Genomic DNA, 20,941 nt, shown 5'->3' with positions numbered 1-20,941 from the left:
GAATAGCAGAAAAAAAGTAGAAATTTAAGATATAATCTTGGAAGAACAGCATACTAAGAGCAGAAAGACGGAAGAAAAATCCCAAGGGAAGTTCGTTCAGGGTTATTAAACTAGGAAACACCTGCAAAAGCCATCTTTACTGTCTGGCAATGACAAGATCAGCTGTTGCAGGATAGACAGTAAGAAAAAAAACATATTGCACTTTTCTCCCTCCCTTTCACTCACAAATACAACGCAAAGAAAGGGAAACGTAAAATGCTGTATGTGGCCAAACATATGTTCCAGCAGAGGAAGCACTTATTAAATCATTTCTACTTGGTACGTGTGTGTATCTCTGTCTATTTTACTCTCATTATATAGAGATATCTATCTATCTATCGATCTATCTATCTATCTATCTATCTATCTATCTATCTATCTATCTATCTATCTATCTATCTATCATACACAGATGTAGCAGAGTTATCCAGAACTTCTGCAGGGTGATATCACACTTTGAATGCTTTTCCTATGACTTTTCATTGTTTTTTTGTTGTCTTCTGGGTTAAAAAAATAAAGCGGCAGCAGTGTAACCAACTGCAGACGTTTGGATTAAGGGCCCGTTCATGCACGTTTTGATCATCGGTTTAACTGATCAGTTTTGGGGATACAAAAAAACTGATAAAAGAGGACGGAAACTGATATCCATCTGTTTACATATAGGCAATGTTAAATAAAAACAGCTCAGTTTGTGTGTTCTGTATTGGGACACAAAAGTGTGGTTTATCTAACTTTTCTGTCCTGCAGTCATTCATCCATTTTAACTAACATTGACTATGTAAAGGATCATAATTTTCCAACAGTTTTCATCAGTTTTTTTGATTCTGCAAAAATAACTAGTTAAACTGATGATCAAAAACGGATGTGAATGGCCCTTAATGCTACTACAATATCTATATGATTTTTTTTTTTTTGACCCATAAAAACAAACAGGAACTGATCCATTTTGATTTAACAATAACTATGTAAAGAGATGGTCATCAGTTTCCACCTGCTTCCATCTATTTGTCAGTTTTCAGGGGAACAAAAAAAATAAATAAATGATCAGTTGGGCTCTATTCAGATCACTTTTTATACATTGGTGTGAAAGATGCAAAGAGGATGTGTATCAAATCGGATATAAAGTGAGCCTAACATGCATCTGTAATGTGGTCAGTGAACATTTTCATTCTGACTTAATAATACTCACCCCAGCAAGACATTTTTCCAGTGTATCCAATATAATCAGCTGAGACAAGTATAAATTTTTTTCAGCAGCTTCTCCAAATATCCTCTGTAGGAGACACACAGTGGGAGAGATTATATAGACAAGGGATTAATATTTCTACGAGGGTTATATGAAAACTGTATGAACAAAAAGTTATTTCTCAAAGCTTGAACTGAGGAGACAAAATGAGCATCATACATCATCCAATGCTGCATGCTGTATACTGAAAAATAAGACATGCATGAAAAGATCAACAGATAGAAAAGCCTTCACACTGCGGACCTACTCCACAGCTGAAGAATACAGATACTCAATATGGACGTGTGAAAGAGGCCTTCATCATCTTTTCTGTTGGCCAAGTCTTGAATACCTGCAACATTTATGTAACTAATAGGAATGAGCTTTATATTATTATTGTTGTTGCTTGTAGTCCAAGTCCTAGTAACACTCTGATCATCTGAATGAAGAGGCTGCTTCACCATCTAATAGGCAGTGCTATACATTTCGAAGCAGCTGTGGATTACTTATGACTAGCACCCAAAATGTATAAGCCATTAAACAGAACCTCAATGAAATAAGGTCAAGAACAATTTGCAGTCAATCTTACCATGTTGTTTACATTTTTTAAGATGTGTGTAAGTCCACTTATGACCAGAGAGAATTTGTACTTTGAAATGTTTATGAGACACTCTTTGTTGTGCTCCATGCTGACTTTGGTGTGTGTATTCTGCTGCCCGGCTTTAATTGGAAGCTGCGGAAGAGAAGAAACAAAGGTTTTAGGCAAAGAAAACATATAGAAAATTCTCAAAATTCTCAAAATGAAAGCTGAATCGTATATGTTCCAACATGCTAAGCTATTAACCTCACAAATCACTTTGAGATAAGGGTCTGCTTTGTAAAAAGGGAGTGTTCACATGTGGCGTATTTGTTGCAGACTTTTGGCGACTATTCCACACTAAAAAAAAAAAAAAAAAAAATTTAAAAAAGTACAGTACAGGACTCCATGGCTGCTGTTCTTATCACATTTCATGGATCCCTCAATAGACTCATGACTAAGAGGTCCATGAAAACAGCTTAACCTCAGGTGTACTTTTTCACAGCCAAGTGCACTACACTGTTGTGTGAATGTAGCCCAAGATGTCAATGTGCTCAGTCGAAAACAGTTGGAAGCAACTACTTGTAAGTATCTCAATATGGACTATTTTCAGCAGATATCATCTCTGGAAATAATGCAAGTAGACCTTAGCGTCATATGATGAGACTCTCCTCAACATTAGAAGAATGTTTCTATGTTTCCTGAGGTAAAACTGTTTGAAATGAACCCATTACACATGCAAGCCCATAAAGCAGCCTGATGCTTTAAGTCCAGGTCCCAATTCAGTGTTTCACATAGAAAATACAGCCAACATCCCATGTGAAGCTGGCCGAAGGGTGCTGCCATAGCATAGCCTTGTGAGTAAAATACTGATTTCAGGCCATTCCTAATGAAGAGCAAAACTGCAGAGCCAGTAATAAGAAATAGTGAGGAATTATTCCCTCACTGCAGCTATAACATGGCTGTATGGCTATAACATAGACTATTCGTCAGCACCCCAGCCATATCCATTCACTATAGAGAACTGTAGGCCGAACACCTATTCCACACAACTCTCACAGTTGGCAAAAAGTACACGTGTTGTCAATGCAGAGAAGGAAATATGGAACTACCAGACTCCTCTAGTTTATCTTCACAGGAAACAAACACTTCTCTCCAAGTTGGGACATGCACATATGATAGACAAAATTCTGGTAGTTCTGACAGACTTGTCTAATGCGCCTTTATAATAAAATAAATGAGGCATTACCATTAAACTGGAAGAAATGAGATACACTCCATATTTGGCCCACAAACACACATGTAACAACTCTGGATGGTTATTAGGGGGTCATACAAATGAACAGGCCCTGTACGCTATCAATTATTACAGATCTGTAACAGAGTATTCAGCCCAAATCTACTGTTGTGTAAATGCCTTTTTTTTTTTTTTGCTACTGATACGAAAGTTCCCCAACAATTACATTTGACTACACCAGGGGTAAGAAATCTCCAGCCCTCCAGCTGTTGTGGAACTACAAGTCCCAGCATGTCTACTTGCACTGCTCTTCTTGGACCTCTCAAGTAAATGGAAGATGCTGGGCTGGTGGAGTGTTGAAGTTTGCGGACCCTTGGACTATAACCTATTTCTAGTACAAGTGGTTTTATTATAGCATCAAAACTTTCAGCTCTTTATATTTTCTGCTTATGCAATTTTCAACTCTCCACAAAATCCTGGTCAAGTTCATTCCAACAAAGAAACATTTCAGTTAACGAATGGAAAACCAATTGGTTTGTGACCGCTGAAGAATGCTTTCAGGGACAATACAGACAAAGTGTCGACTGTTTGGTGAATGCTGCATGGTTCTGTCCAGCTACGATCCATTCCGAACCTCTACTAAATGATTTAGCCTACAGTTCCTGCCCTCTAAAGACAATGCTAACCATGCGGGTTACTGTAAGTGCAGTACTGGACTAGGGCTAGCAATGCACAAGGCTCCACTACAAAATTAACCATTTACATGAACAATTAACACAAATTACACAAGGTGAGAGATAAAAGGAAGGTAATAAGGTCTCATGGTTGTGTTAATAAAACCATTTCAGTCACTTTAAACAAAGTATCTGTAGGAAATAGAAAAATATTGCACATAAGTTATAGTCTTCCATCTTTAAGATACAAGAAATTGTAAGTTGCACATTGTAAGTGTTATCCCATAACTAGTAGGTATCTATCCCCAGGACAAGTGTCTGGTGGATGGGTGTCAAACTGTTGGAAATTTTATCAATCACCCATGTGGATGTATACTGCTACTCCACGCACACTCAGACTGCCGAAAAACCCAGTGCTGTACTTGTCTATTACAACTTGGTGGTCCCATAAACTATGCAATCTCAACTGACGTGGTCTTATCATTGGCGGTTCTAGCAGTAGGACCCTCACCAATCACAGACTTAACTCTATTCCATAGATAGGTAGATTTTGATTAAGGAAAACCCCCTTCATTCCCAGTCCAAATCTCCAATAGGTTCTCTCCAGTCAAATTTCTTTGATTTCTTCCCTTTTTTTTTTTCCCTTTTTTTTTTTTTGAACTGAAGAAAAAGTTCTGCAGAATTATCTTCCGTCCAGGACAACAAACATACAAAACAAACAAAAGTGATTAACATTACAGTGAATGGAGATGGATGCAGATGCAGTGTCGGCAACAGTTGACTTTTCAGTACGTTGTTCTGATCCTATGACAGATCAAAACAATAATCTTCAATGAAAAAAAGATGATTGCACACTAACATTTTTTTTTTCTGTGTAGTAAAGGGAGGAGAATTATGTAATAAACATTTAGGGCTAGTTCACACGTGAACTGCCCGCGCGGGTTTTGACACAGAGAGAGACGCGGCGAGCCGCGTCTCTCTCTTGTCAAAACCCGCCCGCCGCGACCATCGCTGTCGCGGCTTAACCCTCTGCTGTCGGCTCAAATGAATGAGCCGACATAGGAGGGAGCTGCGGGGGGCAGAAGCCGCGCGACTGAGACAGCGCGGCTTCCGCCTGAAGAAAGGACATGTCCTTTCTTTTCTCCGCTAGCAGCAGCTCGCCGCTAGCAGAGAACAGAAGCCCGGCGGTCTCCATAGACCACCATTATAAGGGGAGGTTTTGGACGCGAAATCCGCTGTCAAAAACCTCCCCTTATACTCACGTGTGAACTAGCCCTTAAGTGGAAGTTAATTTAAGTTATAAATAAAACCATAGTAAATGCTGAGTATGAAGCTGAAATCTGAATGTAGACATGAATGCTCATTTTCCAGCACAAAATTGTGTAACGCAGTAATGTACTACATTAAAAGGGGACGCCCCATCATGACATCCTCTTTTAAAAATGAAGCCAGACTGCTCAGTGTGAATCCAGATTATACTATAATTATAACCGGCCATATATTTCCCTTGCTGTGGTCGTCCCATGGAAAATGCAGTATGCGAGAAAGTGCACACATTCAGGTTTTTGATGTTTTTGAACCCAAAACCAGATATGGGACATAAATGTTGAAAACTTCTAAAGGACAGAACTTTGTTTTCACCTACTCTTAGTTTTGGGGGTCCTTACCCTTAAAGAAACTTCTTTAACAGTCCCATTCATGTGATCAAGCTTTGCAAAAACGATACGCATTATGATGAAGAAACAAACCCACTTAGATGTGTGAAACAGATTTTCAATTTCAGAAACTTCTGCAAAAGGTACCCTCAAGCTGGGGCCCCCACATGGCGTAAATGGGGTTTTACAGTCACAGCAAAGTTGATGTGATTCCACTTTGTTTTAAAGAGCACCTTTCATGGGTTTGAGCACAGGCAATTCTATATCCTGCTGAGTTCAGCGCTTTCCCAATCTGTGCCCCGGGTAAAGAGCTATCAGTCCCGGTACTGTAGCTCTTTACAGTCAGGAGGGCGTTACTGACAGTATCAGGAACGTCCGTCTCCAAAGCAGCACCTATAGCGCTGTACAGTGTGAGCGTGGAGGAACGCCCCCTCCCTCTGCTCACAGTGCTCATCCATAGGCGAGTATTATCAGGAGGGGAACTGCCTGTGCCCAAACCCATGAAAGGTCCTCTTTAAAATATGTTTTGAGTATTTTAACTGGTAGCGGTTTTGGAAACTGCAGCATATCAAATGGAAACGCTGCCATTTTCCCTATAGGTATAAATGAAGCAGGAAGTTTGCAGAGGAAAGCTATGTACTTTGTCAAAAGCGCTGTGGTAAGAACTTCTATGCGTTGCCGTCGCGGTTTTTCCAGCAGCGTTTTTTGCTGCGGTACGTAACATGGGGCCTTAGCATTATAGTCAATTCCATCCAACAGAGGTTTCAAAAGGGAATTTGGTAAAAGGGTGGTCACTGTGAGAAAAACCTGTAGTGAATGCACTACACTTCAGTGCCAAAAATTAAGAATCCAGCAGAGGTGTGTGGGGTGCTACTTGCGGCTGTTCTACCCTCTGACGTGTAGAGCACATTAAATGGATCAGTTAAAAAAAATTTTTTAAAAAAAGGACATATTAACATCAGTTAGTGTCCGTTAATGTCTGTTATGATAGGTGTCCATTTTTTTGGAGGAGGATAACGGATATTGTGGTCAGGTGGGACAAAAAAATAACATCCTCACAGTGGATCTCGGAGACTTATCCCTAAGTGACCAGTAACCCAGGATCCAAGACTCTCGTCCTCACAAGGGCAGTCCCACAACTGTCAAACCCTACTGATTCTCCACTCCTGATGCATTTCAACCTTAATGCTCATCATGAGATTTTTTGAGAACAGAGAGATCTGGTCAACAATAGCTTGCTTCCAATGTTCAACGGCGGTATAAGTCATAGCAGCTTCCCTGTAAACCACTACATTTTACTGTATTTAAAGGGATTCTATCCAGTGGAGTAACTACCAGGGTAGCGGCTGCCACAGGGCCTGGGACATTATTGGCCCGGCAACAGCCGCAACCGCTGCAGGTTTTTTTTCCCGTTACCGGCTGGAGTTACCCCAGCCGGTGACGGGCTCTATTTACTTATCGATTCTGAAGTTACTCCAGCTGGTAACGGACTCTATTTACTTATCGATCCTGGCAGGGGCCGGGATCGGTAACTGACACCATGGGCCCCACAAACATTATTATACTACAGGAAAGGTAAGAGAACATAAAAACCATGTTACTTACCTTTCCACGCTCCGGGCAGGTTGGGGCCTAATTCTGGACGCTCCCTGAAGTCACATGACCCGGAACGCAGGGCCCGGTCATATGACGTCCCGTGTCATGTGACGTCCCGGACGTCACTGAAGAAGGCAGACACCACCGAGGACTACAGTGGAGCTGTAGATAGGTAAGTAACGGTGTTTATGTTTGTATCCCCCCTCGGTCTCTGATTATTATACTCTGGAGTCTGAAAAGACCCCAGAGTATAATAATTGTTCATGGGTGTTCATTATAGGGCATAGTACTGCGTGTGCAGGGGTCACTATGGGGCATAATACTATGTGCAGGGTCCACTTTGGGGCATAGTACTGTGTGCATGGGCCACTATGGGGCATGCGGGGGGGCGGTCAGAGTCTTCAGCAGTCGCCCGTCAGGGGGGTGTTGGGGGGCATGTCAAAAGTTCGCCACGGGACCCCGCCGTTTCTAGTTACGCCACTGATTCTATCATTAGAATCCTTTTTGAGGTAATACCACGGCTGAATAGTCTTAAAAGGTCCTCCATGTCGAACCTGCGTTTGGAATGGAAATCCCGCGCATGCTGAGTCGGCTCTGCCATCAGGCTTTGGGCAGAGCCAACTGCGCATGTCTGTTCAACCATTTTACTGTGGCCACTTACAGGAAAAGTACGCTAATGTAAGCGGCCACAATAAAATGGCTGAATAGATATGTGCAGACAGCTCTGCCAAAAGCCCGATGGCAGAGCCAACTGAGCATGCACGGGATTTCCATCCTAAATGCAGGCTCAGCGATGATGACATGAAGGACGTGGCAAAAAGGAGAAGATGAAGAAAATGGAGGTGTCGCTGGAGAGTCTTCAGGCAGCACAGAGGATGCCCCTGTGCTGTCTGGAGACTCATTTGCATACTGGGAAAAACTGGAATATCAATGGAATGGCAGAGCAGAATTATAATGGTAGAAGATGAATAGCCTTTCTTAAAGATATTCTGACATAGTATTACCTAAAAAAGGGATTCTAATGATAGAATCCCTTTAAATAGATATATACTCATCATAAAAGGAGTAGAAATAGGACATCCCACTACTTAAAAAAAGAAAAGTTGTAAAAATTATGGGGCCCTGCTGCACAATACTTATCTACAATTCTTAGAAAGCAAAGCAACAACAGACAAAAATGGCAGCATCTCAAGTTGCATCTCAGAGGTATTTTCCCTATGATACTACCTGTGAAGTCCCATATCCTTGCCTTAAGCCGCATGGTGCAGGCCCAGAAGAAATTAAGTCCTGTGTCTAGAAGACCCGGACCAGAACACAGTTATATTGACAGAAAAATTTAAAATTATGAATTTCGGGAACAAGGGAAGGAAAATGTGAAAAAAGCCACGGAGCATTAATGTACAAACAACCCTGCATCCTTAAAGGGTCAAATGCAGTCTATGGCAAAAACACAAAACAAATAATGCATCTGCTGCATGCAGTTGGAATCACAAGCACATGCGGTTGCCAATGGCTGCATGTTCTTGTTAAAATTGCGGTGTAATTTTCAGAAGTATGTGGTCTCTGCTCAATGTGGGCAGTATTATGGCAGGGTGCAGCAGCTACTCTATCTGCACATTGCATTTCTGTATATATTTCTCCTGTCTTTATTCCATACATAAATCAGTCTAAGTGTACAGCATGCTCTACGGAGTGCTGAGAAGTATATAGTTATGAGGCTGTCTACAGCATTAAATGAGTCATTTCTATCAGGAGAAAAATACCGTATATACTCAAGTATAAGCTGAATTTTTCAGCACAGTTTTTCTGCTGAAAAAGCCCCCCCTCGGCTTATACTCGAGTCAAGCAAAAAAAAAAAAATTATTATTATTTTTTTTTTACTATTGCGATAGACCAGCCACAATCGTAATGTATAGAATCTCTCATAAAAGAGTTGGGAAAAAAAAGCTTTAAAAAAATATAATAAATAAAAGTTGTAAATCACTCCTTTCCCTAGAATACATATAAAAGTAGAAAATGACTGTGAAACACATACACATTATGTATCCCTGTGTCTGAAAGTGCCTGGTCTACTGAATATATGGTATCTGCAGTGCTCCTATTCCGTCGGAGGAGCACTGCAGATACCCTATATTCAGCCAGGCTGAATCCCAAGTGGGGGGGGGGGGGGAAACTCGTTCCTCAAGCTCAGGGCAGGGGCAGACAGACAACCAAAACACCCCCACCCCCTCCCCAGCACCCAGCAACTACTGCACCCAAAAACTCCAACCATTTTCATTTTTGAAATTTTCCAGTAGCTGCTGCATTTCCCCCCTAGGCTTATACTCAAGTCAATAAGTTTTCCCAGTTTTCTGTGGTAATATTATGGGCCTCGGCTTATATTCGGGTCGGCTTATACTCGAGTATATATGGTAGTAGTTCTTGATAACTCAGTTGTGCTGTGAAAAACTATATATTGCTTATGTCTCTCTGTTTGGGGAACTCTACTTTTCCTCCCCTTTCCATACATTTCAGATTTGATCAGTGACAGAAAGAGGCAAGTACGTAAAGAAACAGGAACCTTTCTTATATATTATAAAGTACATTACAAAGTTTGTTAAAAACAAAAACTGATTGCATTTTCGGACTGCAGTTTTAATGCAATTGTAACTATTATGTGAATGCACCACAAAGCTACACCATTCTATACTTTTCACCCAGCACATACAAAAATTCACCTTTTACCATCCCCAAGCTCCCTTATTAGCGCAACATACAATATATGTTCCCCAGTGGTCCTCAGACACCTGATAATGCTTTCCAGGGGCCCGTAGCTAAGGAGTAATACTCCCTAGTGGCCCCAAGGCAAGAAGTAATTCTCTCCAGTGGCCCTCAGGCAAGTAATAATGTCCCTCAATGGCCTCACACTGTAGATATGATATATAATAAAGAAACACCACTTACCCATCCTCGGCCCCCAAAGTTCTGAGATCTTCCTGCTTCTTCTCTGCAGATGGATTCTGCAGGTCTTCAGCTGGTATCACTGACTGATACCTGAGTTATAGGCAAGGAAGCTAAAGCCTTCCTGCTGCATTTTTTTCAACTACATCTGCGTCCTAAAGATGCCAGTGCAGTTAATAAGGGGACAAGCAGCCATTTCCCCACCAGAATGTCGCAGCACTGCCGGGGTGGGGGGGGTGTAGTTTCGTTATACTTTAAAGGGGTTACGTGGGTAAATAAAAAGTTCAAAAACTGCATTCATTGCACTGGATACACAGCCTTTCTCCTTTAGATGGTGGTCCCCTAGCATCCCAATTATTAGATTTACAGAGTGCAGCAGGGTGCTAGGACTCCCTGCACTCAGCTTCCTCTGCTAATGAATGTACTGTTACACACATAACCCCCTTTAATAGGGTCTTTCAGGTTCCATTATGAAGACCATCACTTAACTGGAAAAAATAGAACTGCATGTCATAACTATTTTTTTTTCTAACAAACATGATGGAATTTGCAACAAGTCGGATGTCCTTTAGCTAAGACTGGTGTCCCTTGGATATACTAAAAAACAAAAGCCAGTCTCATTGAAATCCAGCATGCTCCTCCATTCCCCAACAAGCACTATCGGGAGAGGATTAGGAGACTCTCAAACCTGTTGGACACAACTGAAAATGACAGATTTGGCTGACATTTGTCTAATGTTTATAGCAGGGTCGTGTAGGCCAAGCCAACAATTCCTTCATAAAGGGATGACCACCATGGTCAGTCAGGCTAGGTTCACATCTGCGTTTGGGTTTCCATTCAGGGGGTCCTAATCCGCTTAAGAAAAGCAGTTATTTTCTGAAACCTGCAGACCCCATAGGCTATAATGGGCATCTGCCAGGTTTCCACCCGAAAAGGGTGACAAATGCCCAAACGGAATTGGGAACGGAATCCCCAGAGACCAGGCACAGATGTGAACCTAGTCTCAGAAGTACAGTAGTAAAGCTCTTATTCATTAAAAAAAACTGGTGACTGAATTTCAAGGTAAGTAAATATGCAATATATACAATTATATAATATTAAGCATTGCATAATATAATATAATATAATTGAAAATAATCATTTTACAATGGAATTGGAAATTTTTTTGTGACTGCACAGCCCTAGTTAATGAGTACACAAAATGATCTAGACTTAGTCTGACTTCTTCCTCGACTCTGGAAACTATCCTTAAAATTAGATAATAGTAGCAAATCATTCCTGAATAATGCATTTATCCTAGGTTATTATACTATAATATTGACAGGATCGCATGTAAGGTCGGCAAATTATCGACGTATCGGAAAAGTCTCATTCTAATATTCTTTGCTAGGATACTTTTATGTTTATATTGGGAAATATTGGGAAACATGTGGAACATGGACCAAAAATTTCTTCAGTTATCGCACACAGTGAAATAGGATTTTCTCAATTTTACATTCTCCACAGAGCTATCAGGGGTATACTTAAATATCTAAAAACTATAGTCAAACTAAGACTGGGCAATTAGGACCAAGATCAAAATTAATTGAACATTTTACCTCAATTACAATTAATGAACCATTATTTTAGGACACCCCTTTCTTACATGCCCCGGTGGCTATTTATATGCCACTTAATTTTGGCTGTGGTTAGAGACACATTGGAAATCCTGATTGCACAGTGTACAGTTTGTGACATACCCATTATCTAATGGCAGAGCGAGACAGGATGGCATGTGCGCAAAATAACGGATGCAAGCAAGTTCATATCCATTAATTGAGATGTCTTCCAATTTCAATTATTTTTCAATTGATAGTGCAGCCCTAATTCAAAATTATACAGTGACAACCCCATTTATATTAAAGGAATTTCCAGGACTTATCTACTTAAGGTTGAGGCCTCGCATTTCAGAAAAGCAGCTTTTTGTGTTGCAGATTTTACTTCAGAATTTTGAGTCAAAACCAAAAATGGCTGCAAATGAAATTGTAAATATATAGGAAGTACTTCTGCTTATCCATTCTGTTCAATCCGCTTCTATCTTTGGCAAAAAAGAAAAAAAGTTCTTTCCGCAAAATGGGTCTTCATAGCAAGTCAGTTGAGACCCGGCTCCAGGCATCCTGACCAATCAGCTGTTTGTCACAGGCGAAATGTACTGGGACTTCACAGCTCCATCAATGGGTACCAGCTGGGAATGGTACTGCAAACTCAGTCCCATTCAAGTCAAGCCACAGCACAGTGTATTGAGCTGTATAACTCCTTAAAGGAAGTCTGTCAGCAGGAAAATCGCATTTTTTATTCTGCATTGTAGATGCATCTTATGAAAATCAGCCATTTCGTATGCAAATCATTATTATTAAATTTGATATTAACCTAGTCGTAGAAACAGCGTTTTAGTCACAGACATTTCAGCACCAAAGCTGCACATACACTCACGCTAGGTTCACACTAGCATTCGGGTTTTCGTTTTTCAGGTTCACCTAGGGACCTGAAAAATGTAAACCCTATCCATGTAAAAAGCGGTTACCTGCAGACCCCACAGATTATAATGGGGTACACATTGGGTTTCCGCCTGGCATATTTTAAGCTAAAGGGGAGCGCAATCCCAGCATTACAGGGATAGAAGATAGTAGTTTGGACCTACAGCTACTCAGTGTGCTTCCTTAGGCTAACGCTGGGTTCACACCAGCGCCTGAATTCCGTTTTCATGCAGAGTCCAGCCGTGAGCGCCAGTGAGCGTTTTATGCGGGGGGATTTTAAATCGGACTCAGAGTACTGCATGTCCGACTCTGTGTGCGGTTTAAAAAAAAAAAAAAAACGGTTTTGCCGCGAAGAGCATAAAACGCTCACCGGCGCACACGGCCGGAGAATTTTCAAGCCCATTCAAATGAATGGGTTTGAAAAGATGCTGGCAGGTTTCCGTCACCTGCCCTATTTTGTGCAGGAAACGGAAACCTGCAGAACGGAGTACGGGCGCAGATGTGAACGAGCCCTGAGGCCACAGATCTATAGTTGGCTGTGGTAGAATTACCAGTGGTTACCCCGCTGTAAAGTAGTGGATGGACTCTAAACTAACCCCAACAAACTGTAGAAAAGATACTCTGTGATTTACTACTGCGTATTCAGAAAGGGTGCCCTTAGGCAGTGAGGCTCAGTCATCATGCGCTGCCAAGACGATCCTGTACTGTTCCATATGAAACAAATAGCAATGGTACAGGAGCAGCCTGGCAATTAGTGGTAAGCATATATAGCCTGGTAGTTAGTGGCCACAAGCAATTAACACTGCCGGTCAGCTCCTGTACTATCACTACTGTTTCAAATGGTAAAGAACAACTACAGCCCGCACAAACCGTCTAAGAGCATTCTTACAGGCCTCATAAAATAGAGCCCCATAGCATAAATTTTCAATAAGCCATTGAAATCAGTCCCTGCAGGTCATATAGAAGCAACATTCTAAACCAAGAAAAGACAAAGGGGAATTCATCAAGACTGGCATATACGGTACCAGTTTTCATGAACTGTCCACTGAAATTATTTTCTCCTTATTCAATTAAAAGCTATATGCCTCTGGATAAATAAGGGGCATTTCAGGCACTCATATGAAAACTATACTAACTAAGGGGGCGTTTACACTACCATTGGTGACCGTCAGCAGTGTCCGTAGCTATTGTTCTTTACAAGATTTTAGCAGCAGACACTAGCTGAATCATCAGAAATCTGTTAAAATTACCATTAATTTCGATGGGATTTTATCTTGTGTCCTTTAGTATATGTTTATATCCAATCCATGAGAAGTCTGTCCCCACCCCACCCCCCCCCAGGACAAAAAGAATCCTACATACAGGACTTGTTTGTCTGTTGACGGACAGCAAGCATCCGTTATTTTTATTTTTTTTTCACATGGATGTCTATGGGTAACAGACAGTAAGTTTTTTTAGGGTTTTTTAACAGACCGCTTCATAACAGAATCCAATAGTAGTTTGAACCCTGCATAAAAAATGACAAAACTCCTGTAAAGTATAACATTTCTCAAGGCACCGATAGCCACACCTCAATTTTTTATTGGAAAAGCAGTGAACAATTGCTATCAATATAAGATAAGATAATCCTTTAATAGCCCCACAACGGGGAAATTTCAGTGATACAGTTTCATGGATGGTACAGTAATATATAACAAGAGAGAAACACATACAAGCACATGGCAGATAGAGAAATACTAGGAATCATAGCAACTAAAAAAGAAACAAAGACACACTGCAGGATCATTTAGTTCTCTGTGTGAACTGATGTTGATAATACAGCCTGACCGTGGTTGGAAGACACGAGGAGGGGGTCACAACATGTAGATATAACAGGCAGAAACTGTTTTTTTTTTTGCAGAGATGGGGGTCATATGCAGCTATCACGATAACATGTGGTAGTTCCTTGGTAGGTAGTGAGATCTCATGCTCATAGCTGATAGTACGGTATCTTGCATCAGCGCTATTGTTCCTTAACCACAAAAAATGCCCCAAATGTCCTTCATCACAAGCCCTCCTCCTTCTTACTACTGTGTTCTACTGTCCAAAAGAAGTCTGAAGCCATCCAGGTAGACAGGGTGCTGTTCTCTTGCCAAGCTTCCATAAACTCATGGGGTAGGTGGGTGATGGTAGGTTCCCAGGCTGTAACAGAGTCCCACGTGTCCACAATAAAAGAAAGAAATACCAGTCAGCTGTAGGCATCTTCACACATCAGCAATAGACGCCAAAAATCATCTCCTTGAAAGAAGAAGTCCACACTTCCATGCAGATTTCTCCTCCATGCTTTGTCTGCCTCATGATGACCATGCTGTCCTTAGCTCATGGGGGGATGGTAACAGGCATATGTGCACACAGGAAATTCCAGGTCTTGAGTTTTGTCCATGCTTTAACAATAGAAACAAAAGGAAAAAAAAATACTCCACAGGGTCTTCCATTCGATTTATAGTTCCTAATTCATAGTGCTAGGTTGCTTGAGTAGAGGATTCTTTTTTGCTGTGGGACGTCCCGTGGGGGCTAAGGCCCCGTTCACACGGGGCACGGGATGGCGTATTTTGGTCCTGATTTTGACACGGGAAGCAGTGTCAGAATAGGACCAAAATTTGCCTGCCGCAGCTTCCAACAGTCGCGTCTTCCCGCTCCGGAGTAGGCCCAAATGAATGGGCCTAGTCCGGAGGGTGCTGCCGCGAGGCGGAGGCTGAATCAGTCACGGAATCCGCCTGAAGAAAGAGCAGCTCGCTTCTTTTTTCCGTGAGCAGAGATAAGTAAGCTAGCGGTCTACATAGACCTCTATTGTGAGGGGGTGGAGTCTGAGGTGGATTCGGCTTCAAAATCCGCCCCTTCTTGCCCCGTGTGAACGAGCCTTTAGCCTTAAGTTAACTTTTCTGAAGCAGAACCTCCAATGTGAGAAAAAAATTTTTGCAATTTATCTCTCACTAAGATTCCTTACTTGATCTTTTGGTTTTAGAGTCAAAGCAACAGAGGTTATGGCATCATTCACTTATATTACAATGCTGCAGGGTGGAACGGTGATTTTTGGTAAAGCAATGGCTGTTGCAGCCACAATCGTCACATAGCCCCAGCCAAAAAGTCTGAATAAAAATATCATGTGACCATGTGGATTCATTACACAAGTTCAAAGAGGGCCTGGATGCCTTTCTTGAAGAGAATATATATATATTCTTGAAAATATAACAGGTTATGGACTCTAATAACAGGTTATGGATTTTAAGGATACGTTGATCCAGGGTTTTATACTGACTGCCAGATTTGGAGCCGGGAAGGAATTTTTTCCCCTGAAATGGGGCAATTGGCATGAGCCTCATGGGGTTTTTGCCTTCCCCTGGATCAACACTGTAGGGATTGTAGGGTTATAGATTGGACTTGATGGACTGATGTTTTCATCCAACCTTATCTACTATGTAACCAACTTCCCAGCAGATCTTGGTTTTCCAATAACACAACCATCAAATAAACCCATGAAAATTGTCCTGGATTAGCTCCTGATTCACACAGTCAACACATTTTTGTTGCATTTTACTAGCTTCTATTTCAAGCCCATAACACAAAGAAATAAAAAAAATCCACGTGTCCAGTATTCTGTCACATCCTAGGGGTGTATAGCTTTCCCCCCCAAATGCAACATGCTCTTGGTTTAAAGCAGATTATAAACAAAAAAACAAACAAAAAAACAACCTTGTCAAAATCATTACTTTTTAGGGTGGGTTCACATTACCATCGTGTATGATCTGTTGCTGTCATCCATTATAGTATGACAGCAATAGACATTAAAGGGGTTTTCTGGGCAATTTTTTTTTTTAAGGTCTGTTAGTGCTATTAATGGGTTAAGAGTGCACCCATATACTTGTAGCAGTGTGTTGAGTGATTTCTAGGCATCTATGGGAGCTTCTGGTATCTTCTGCATTTGTTTACATAGTGTTAGATCCTGCTATGTAAGTTCTTGTGTACTTTCCACACTACCTCCCTGTAACTGCTACCCCCTCCTTGTCTGCCTAGTAAGGTATCCCGCCCACCACTAGGCCCCTCCCTTCCCATCTTCCTAGCTACGCTATTCTGCCCACTGCTAGCCCTTCTCAAGTAACTAAGCTCACCTCCCCATCATACTTCCCTAGCTTCCAATCTGGGAGACTGCTCATCCTTTCCTCTTCATTGTTGCGCACAGACCGGAAGTACCTGTGAGGCCTGCACAGTACAGATGGATTGCCATCTCTACTGCGCATGTCTTACAGCCACCTCCAGACTGTGCATGCACTTCAAGAGAGAATGTGAGGAGGAGCCATCCCAACCCAGGAAGACTTGAAAGTATTGATGGGGCTGGGGTGTACTAGTAACGTTCCGTTTAGAAAGTGGTAAAATAGAACACCACCATATTATCAGAAAGGGTCCCTAGTCAGTCATGTGACCGCCCCAGGGATATAGGTAATTATATATATATATATATATATATATATATATATATATATATATATTTAATACAAGTAAATTATAAGTTAAGCGGAAGCGGGGGGGGGGGGGGTTAGTTTAGGGGAAAATTTATAGCCTATCACGGACAACCCCTTTAACTGTAGCAGTGTATCAGATACAGCCTGGATCCATTTCCATTGACACTAAAGTAAACGACATGAGGGACTCCATCTTCCATTCTCTTTGTTTACTTTTGTAGCCAAAGAAAATGTCCTGCAGGCACAACTTTTCTTCTGTCACAAAAGCAAAACCTATCTTTGTACTGTATTATCCAGTGGATATGAAATGTAAAGATTGAGAGTCCTCAGTTGTTGATACCTTTTTTAAAGGCTAACAAAAAAAAAAAAAAAAAAGGTATCAACAATTGAGGACTCTCAATCTTTATATTTCAAAAGTAAAATGACGACGGAAGAAAGCTTCCATCATATTTTTCACATTTAAGTAAATGCAGACGGACCCCCGATGGTGGGGGCTCCTTCTGCATCGTTATGGTTCTCTGTTCTCATCCTATAATGAATGACAGCAACGGACATAAACAACAGTAGTGTGAACTCTGGGGAAGGGGGGGGGGGGGGGACAAAAACTATGATGAGCCCTTGAGCTGGTTACATACTAAAGATACTTGTCAGCTGAATACACATTTGGCATTTTTTCCCCAAGACCCCTTAAACACGTATGCTTAGCTTAGCCAAGTATTCATGCATGTTTACTTCAATGGTTAAAGAAGAAGCTGTTATCAGACCCCTCTAGCAGAACCTTAACCCCCACCGGACTAAATGATCAGGCATATTGATATCCTACATGCACAATGGTATAGTCATTTGGAAGTGCAGCTCAATTCCCTGTGGTGACATAAGACCCAAACTGTTACTTGGAGTGCACAGCAAAAACAGTAACACAGAAAATCCCTTTACGCAGATGGTGTCAAGGCCACGTGATATTCTACTATAATATCAGCATAAAATAAAGTCCTTTCTGATCTTGACTGTCAGGCTAGTACGGAATAAGTGTCAGGCCGCGGAGATGTGTGTATAACAGGTCAGGAACTGTTACAAGGAGCGCAGACATTTCCTCTCTTCTGCTATAACCACAATAACATTTTCCCATCCTGACGTCATGATTTCAGCCACAACAGAGCTCAGAAACGAGTGACAGGCTGGATTGGTCACAGTAGAAAACTAGGAAATAGGTACAAAGCGCTTTATGAGAAGATTATAGGCTTCAATAGTAAGGACATTCAAAACGGACAGAATGAGGACTGAGAGAATAATAGGGATAAGTGACCATCAGCAATCCCAGGGTTAGCACAAGGACCATGGACACTGTATATTAGGTTAGTCCACATCACATAGAACTCAATGCAAATCTGGGCAGGAAACAATGAAAGTGTCAGAAATCGGAAGCAGCGCACACAATTCTCACGCCAGCCTGACAAGGGTGACATGAGTGACAATTTCCTGCCCTCCAGTAACAACAATACAAGCACAGCAAGGCCAGGCCATAGGAGAGGAGCTGCTGAGTGCACTGCTGGGACCTGTTGTCCACCCTCCAGGCACAACACCCATTCGGTGCAGATCCCCGTACAGCATACACCCGGGATGGAGCAGATGAGTGGCCGGCCAGCGCGGTGTGCACACATGGAGCAGCCATTCACCGGTGCATGTTTACACGTCCAGGAGCTCCGGACCTCATCTCTCCATCATCACCATTTTCCTCCATAGCAACACTCCCTTCCTCCTCCCTCTTCCCGGTACCCAAGGACCCATCCCATTTACCTGCTCTTCGAAGCGGTTCACCACGGCCTGCACCCATTCTACCGGCTTGTGAGCCGCCATCGCCCCGGCCTGGGGTCTCCCCCTTTCTCCTTTTCCCGGGGATCACAGGCCGCCGGAGGGGAGGTGATGATGATGATGACAGTAACCGTAACAGCTGCTGCTTATTCCACCTCCTCCGCTTCCCCCTTCCTCCACCTCCGCCGCCACCACCACCGCCTCCACCTCCTCCCGCCGCCCCCTCCTCTCCTCCTCCCCGCTATCGCGCTCTCCCCTCGGCCATCACCGCAAAGACGCCATGACACCAGACCGGAAGTGCGATCACTCTGCTCGGCCCCGCGACTGCTGGGGAGGAGGCGCGCATGCGCACAATACACTTACAGGGAGGGCCTGCCGACCAGGGTGGATGGGTGCGGCTTCATCTACGAGGCGTGGCTTGATTGATTTGGGAACCGCATTAACCCCTTCGTTTTCTGAAGGTTTCTTATTTATGTGACGCCTAAAATCTTCAACATCAAAAAGTTTCAGTGGATTAGTTGATTTCTATTACTGGTTGGATGCAGTCTACTGCTCTCTGGTATCATACAGCCTAAAAGGGGTTTCCAGTTTACAAAGTACTGAAGTTCCTATTGGTAGGATAGGACATCACATTTACAGCGTGCTCTCCATCTTTGAGGTCCCCCAGCATTGAGCCAGAGCGCTTAAACAACAATTACACATGGATTCCAGCCAACCCTATTGACTAAAACAGAAAAAAAGAGCGAAAAGATTTTCGGCAGTGCAAATGTTGACCCAGTCTTTGACTAGGTTCACATCTGCATTCGGATTTTCCATTTGGGGGGATGCAGAAACCTAATCCACATTAAAAAAGTGGTTACCGTTGAGTTTCTGCCTAAAAAGGGAGAAAAATGCGGAGAGAGAAGCACTGCTGCGGAATATGTTGGCGCTATATAAATAAAATTTATTATTATTATTATTACTGCTTGCAGCGCTTTTTCTCTCCGTATTTTTCATGCAGAAAGGAGAACGGAATCCCCGTACGGAGTACAAGCACAGATATGAACTGAGCCTTAGTTTGGTCAGGATCTATTACTGTCATCCTGTATCCATTGGCTCAGCAGGGTACTAGAGCCTTTTTTCAATTGTACAGTTTTCCCTAACAAACTTACGGTGGCCCAGTGGTTAGCACTGCAGACTTGCTGCGCTGGAGTCCTGGAGCTCGCTCTCACCAGGAACAACATCTGCAAGGAGTTTTTATGTTTTCCCCATGTTTGTGTGGATTTCCTCCCATTCTACAAAGAGATACTGATAGGGGGGGGGGGGGGGGGGGGGAGTACATTGTGACCCCTAAATGGGACTCACAATCTGCAATTAATTAAAAATTTAAAATCACATGATATTTGATGTCAATAATCAGACATTTTGGTCTCCAATGACCTACATCTGCATGACATCTTATGCAGCATAGAAGACCAAATATCACTATGTCCTACTACATAGTGTGGTGCTATCTTTTAAATAGCATATATGACGCTCATTTGTGACGTCATCAGTTGTGGCTGTCGCTAGATCACGTGTCCGCAACATCAGCGTCATCACTGACATTGCAGTCATGTGATCTAGCGATGGCCACAACTTATGATGTCACAAATGAGAGCCATATACATTATTTAAAGGGGCTCTATCATTGGGAAATGTCATGTCTCAGGCCTTACTATAACTCCTAGGCAGCAGGCCCGCTGCCTCGGGGTCATGTTTGACACAGACCTTTCCTTCACTCCTCATATTGAATCACTTGCATGCTCATGTCACTTCTACCTCAAAAACATCTCCAGAATACGCCCTTTCCTTACCAGAGATACATTAAAGACACCTATTGTCTCTCTGATTCATTCTCGCCTTGACTACTGTAACTCCTTACTAATCGGTCTTCCCCTCACTAAACTCTCCCTCTACAATCTATTCTGAATGCAGCGGCCAGGCTCATCTATCAGTCTAGACGCTACAGCGATGCCTCTGGTCTGTGCCAGTCGCTACATTGGCTGCCTATTCATTATAGAATAAAATATAAAGTTATCACCCTCAACCACAAGGCTCTCCATAATGCCGCACCTCCCTACATTTCCTCCCTCATCTCTGTCTACCGCCCAACTCGTGTTCTCCGTTCACTCAATGACCTAACACTTACA

At 42.3% G+C, this 20,941-nt stretch overlaps 1 protein-coding gene across 3 annotated transcripts in view; it reads right to left on the bottom strand.

The window, feature by feature from the left end:
• Positions 1–18,949, bottom strand: part of NF1 (neurofibromin 1) — a 151,261-nt gene extending 132,312 nt beyond the window's left edge. For all 3 annotated transcript variants that reach the window (XM_075264846.1, XM_075264847.1, XM_075264848.1), the window contains exons 1-3: positions 18,756–18,949; positions 1,854–1,997; positions 1,229–1,312 (exon numbers count right to left, since the gene is read on the bottom strand). In XM_075264846.1, the coding sequence (XP_075120947.1) occupies positions 1,229–1,312; positions 1,854–1,997; positions 18,756–18,815 (288 nt within the window). In that variant the 5' untranslated portion in view covers positions 18,816–18,949. The remainder of the gene's footprint in view (positions 1–1,228; positions 1,313–1,853; positions 1,998–18,755) is intronic.
• Positions 18,950–20,941: the final 1,992 nt, after the last annotated feature.

This window comes from Leptodactylus fuscus, chromosome 2 (genome assembly GCF_031893055.1).
Source record: "Leptodactylus fuscus isolate aLepFus1 chromosome 2, aLepFus1.hap2, whole genome shotgun sequence".
NCBI classification, from domain to species: domain Eukaryota; kingdom Metazoa; phylum Chordata; class Amphibia; order Anura; family Leptodactylidae; genus Leptodactylus; species Leptodactylus fuscus.
Note: the sequence above shows the minus strand (reverse complement) of the source record. Positions and strands in the feature narration are given on the sequence as shown.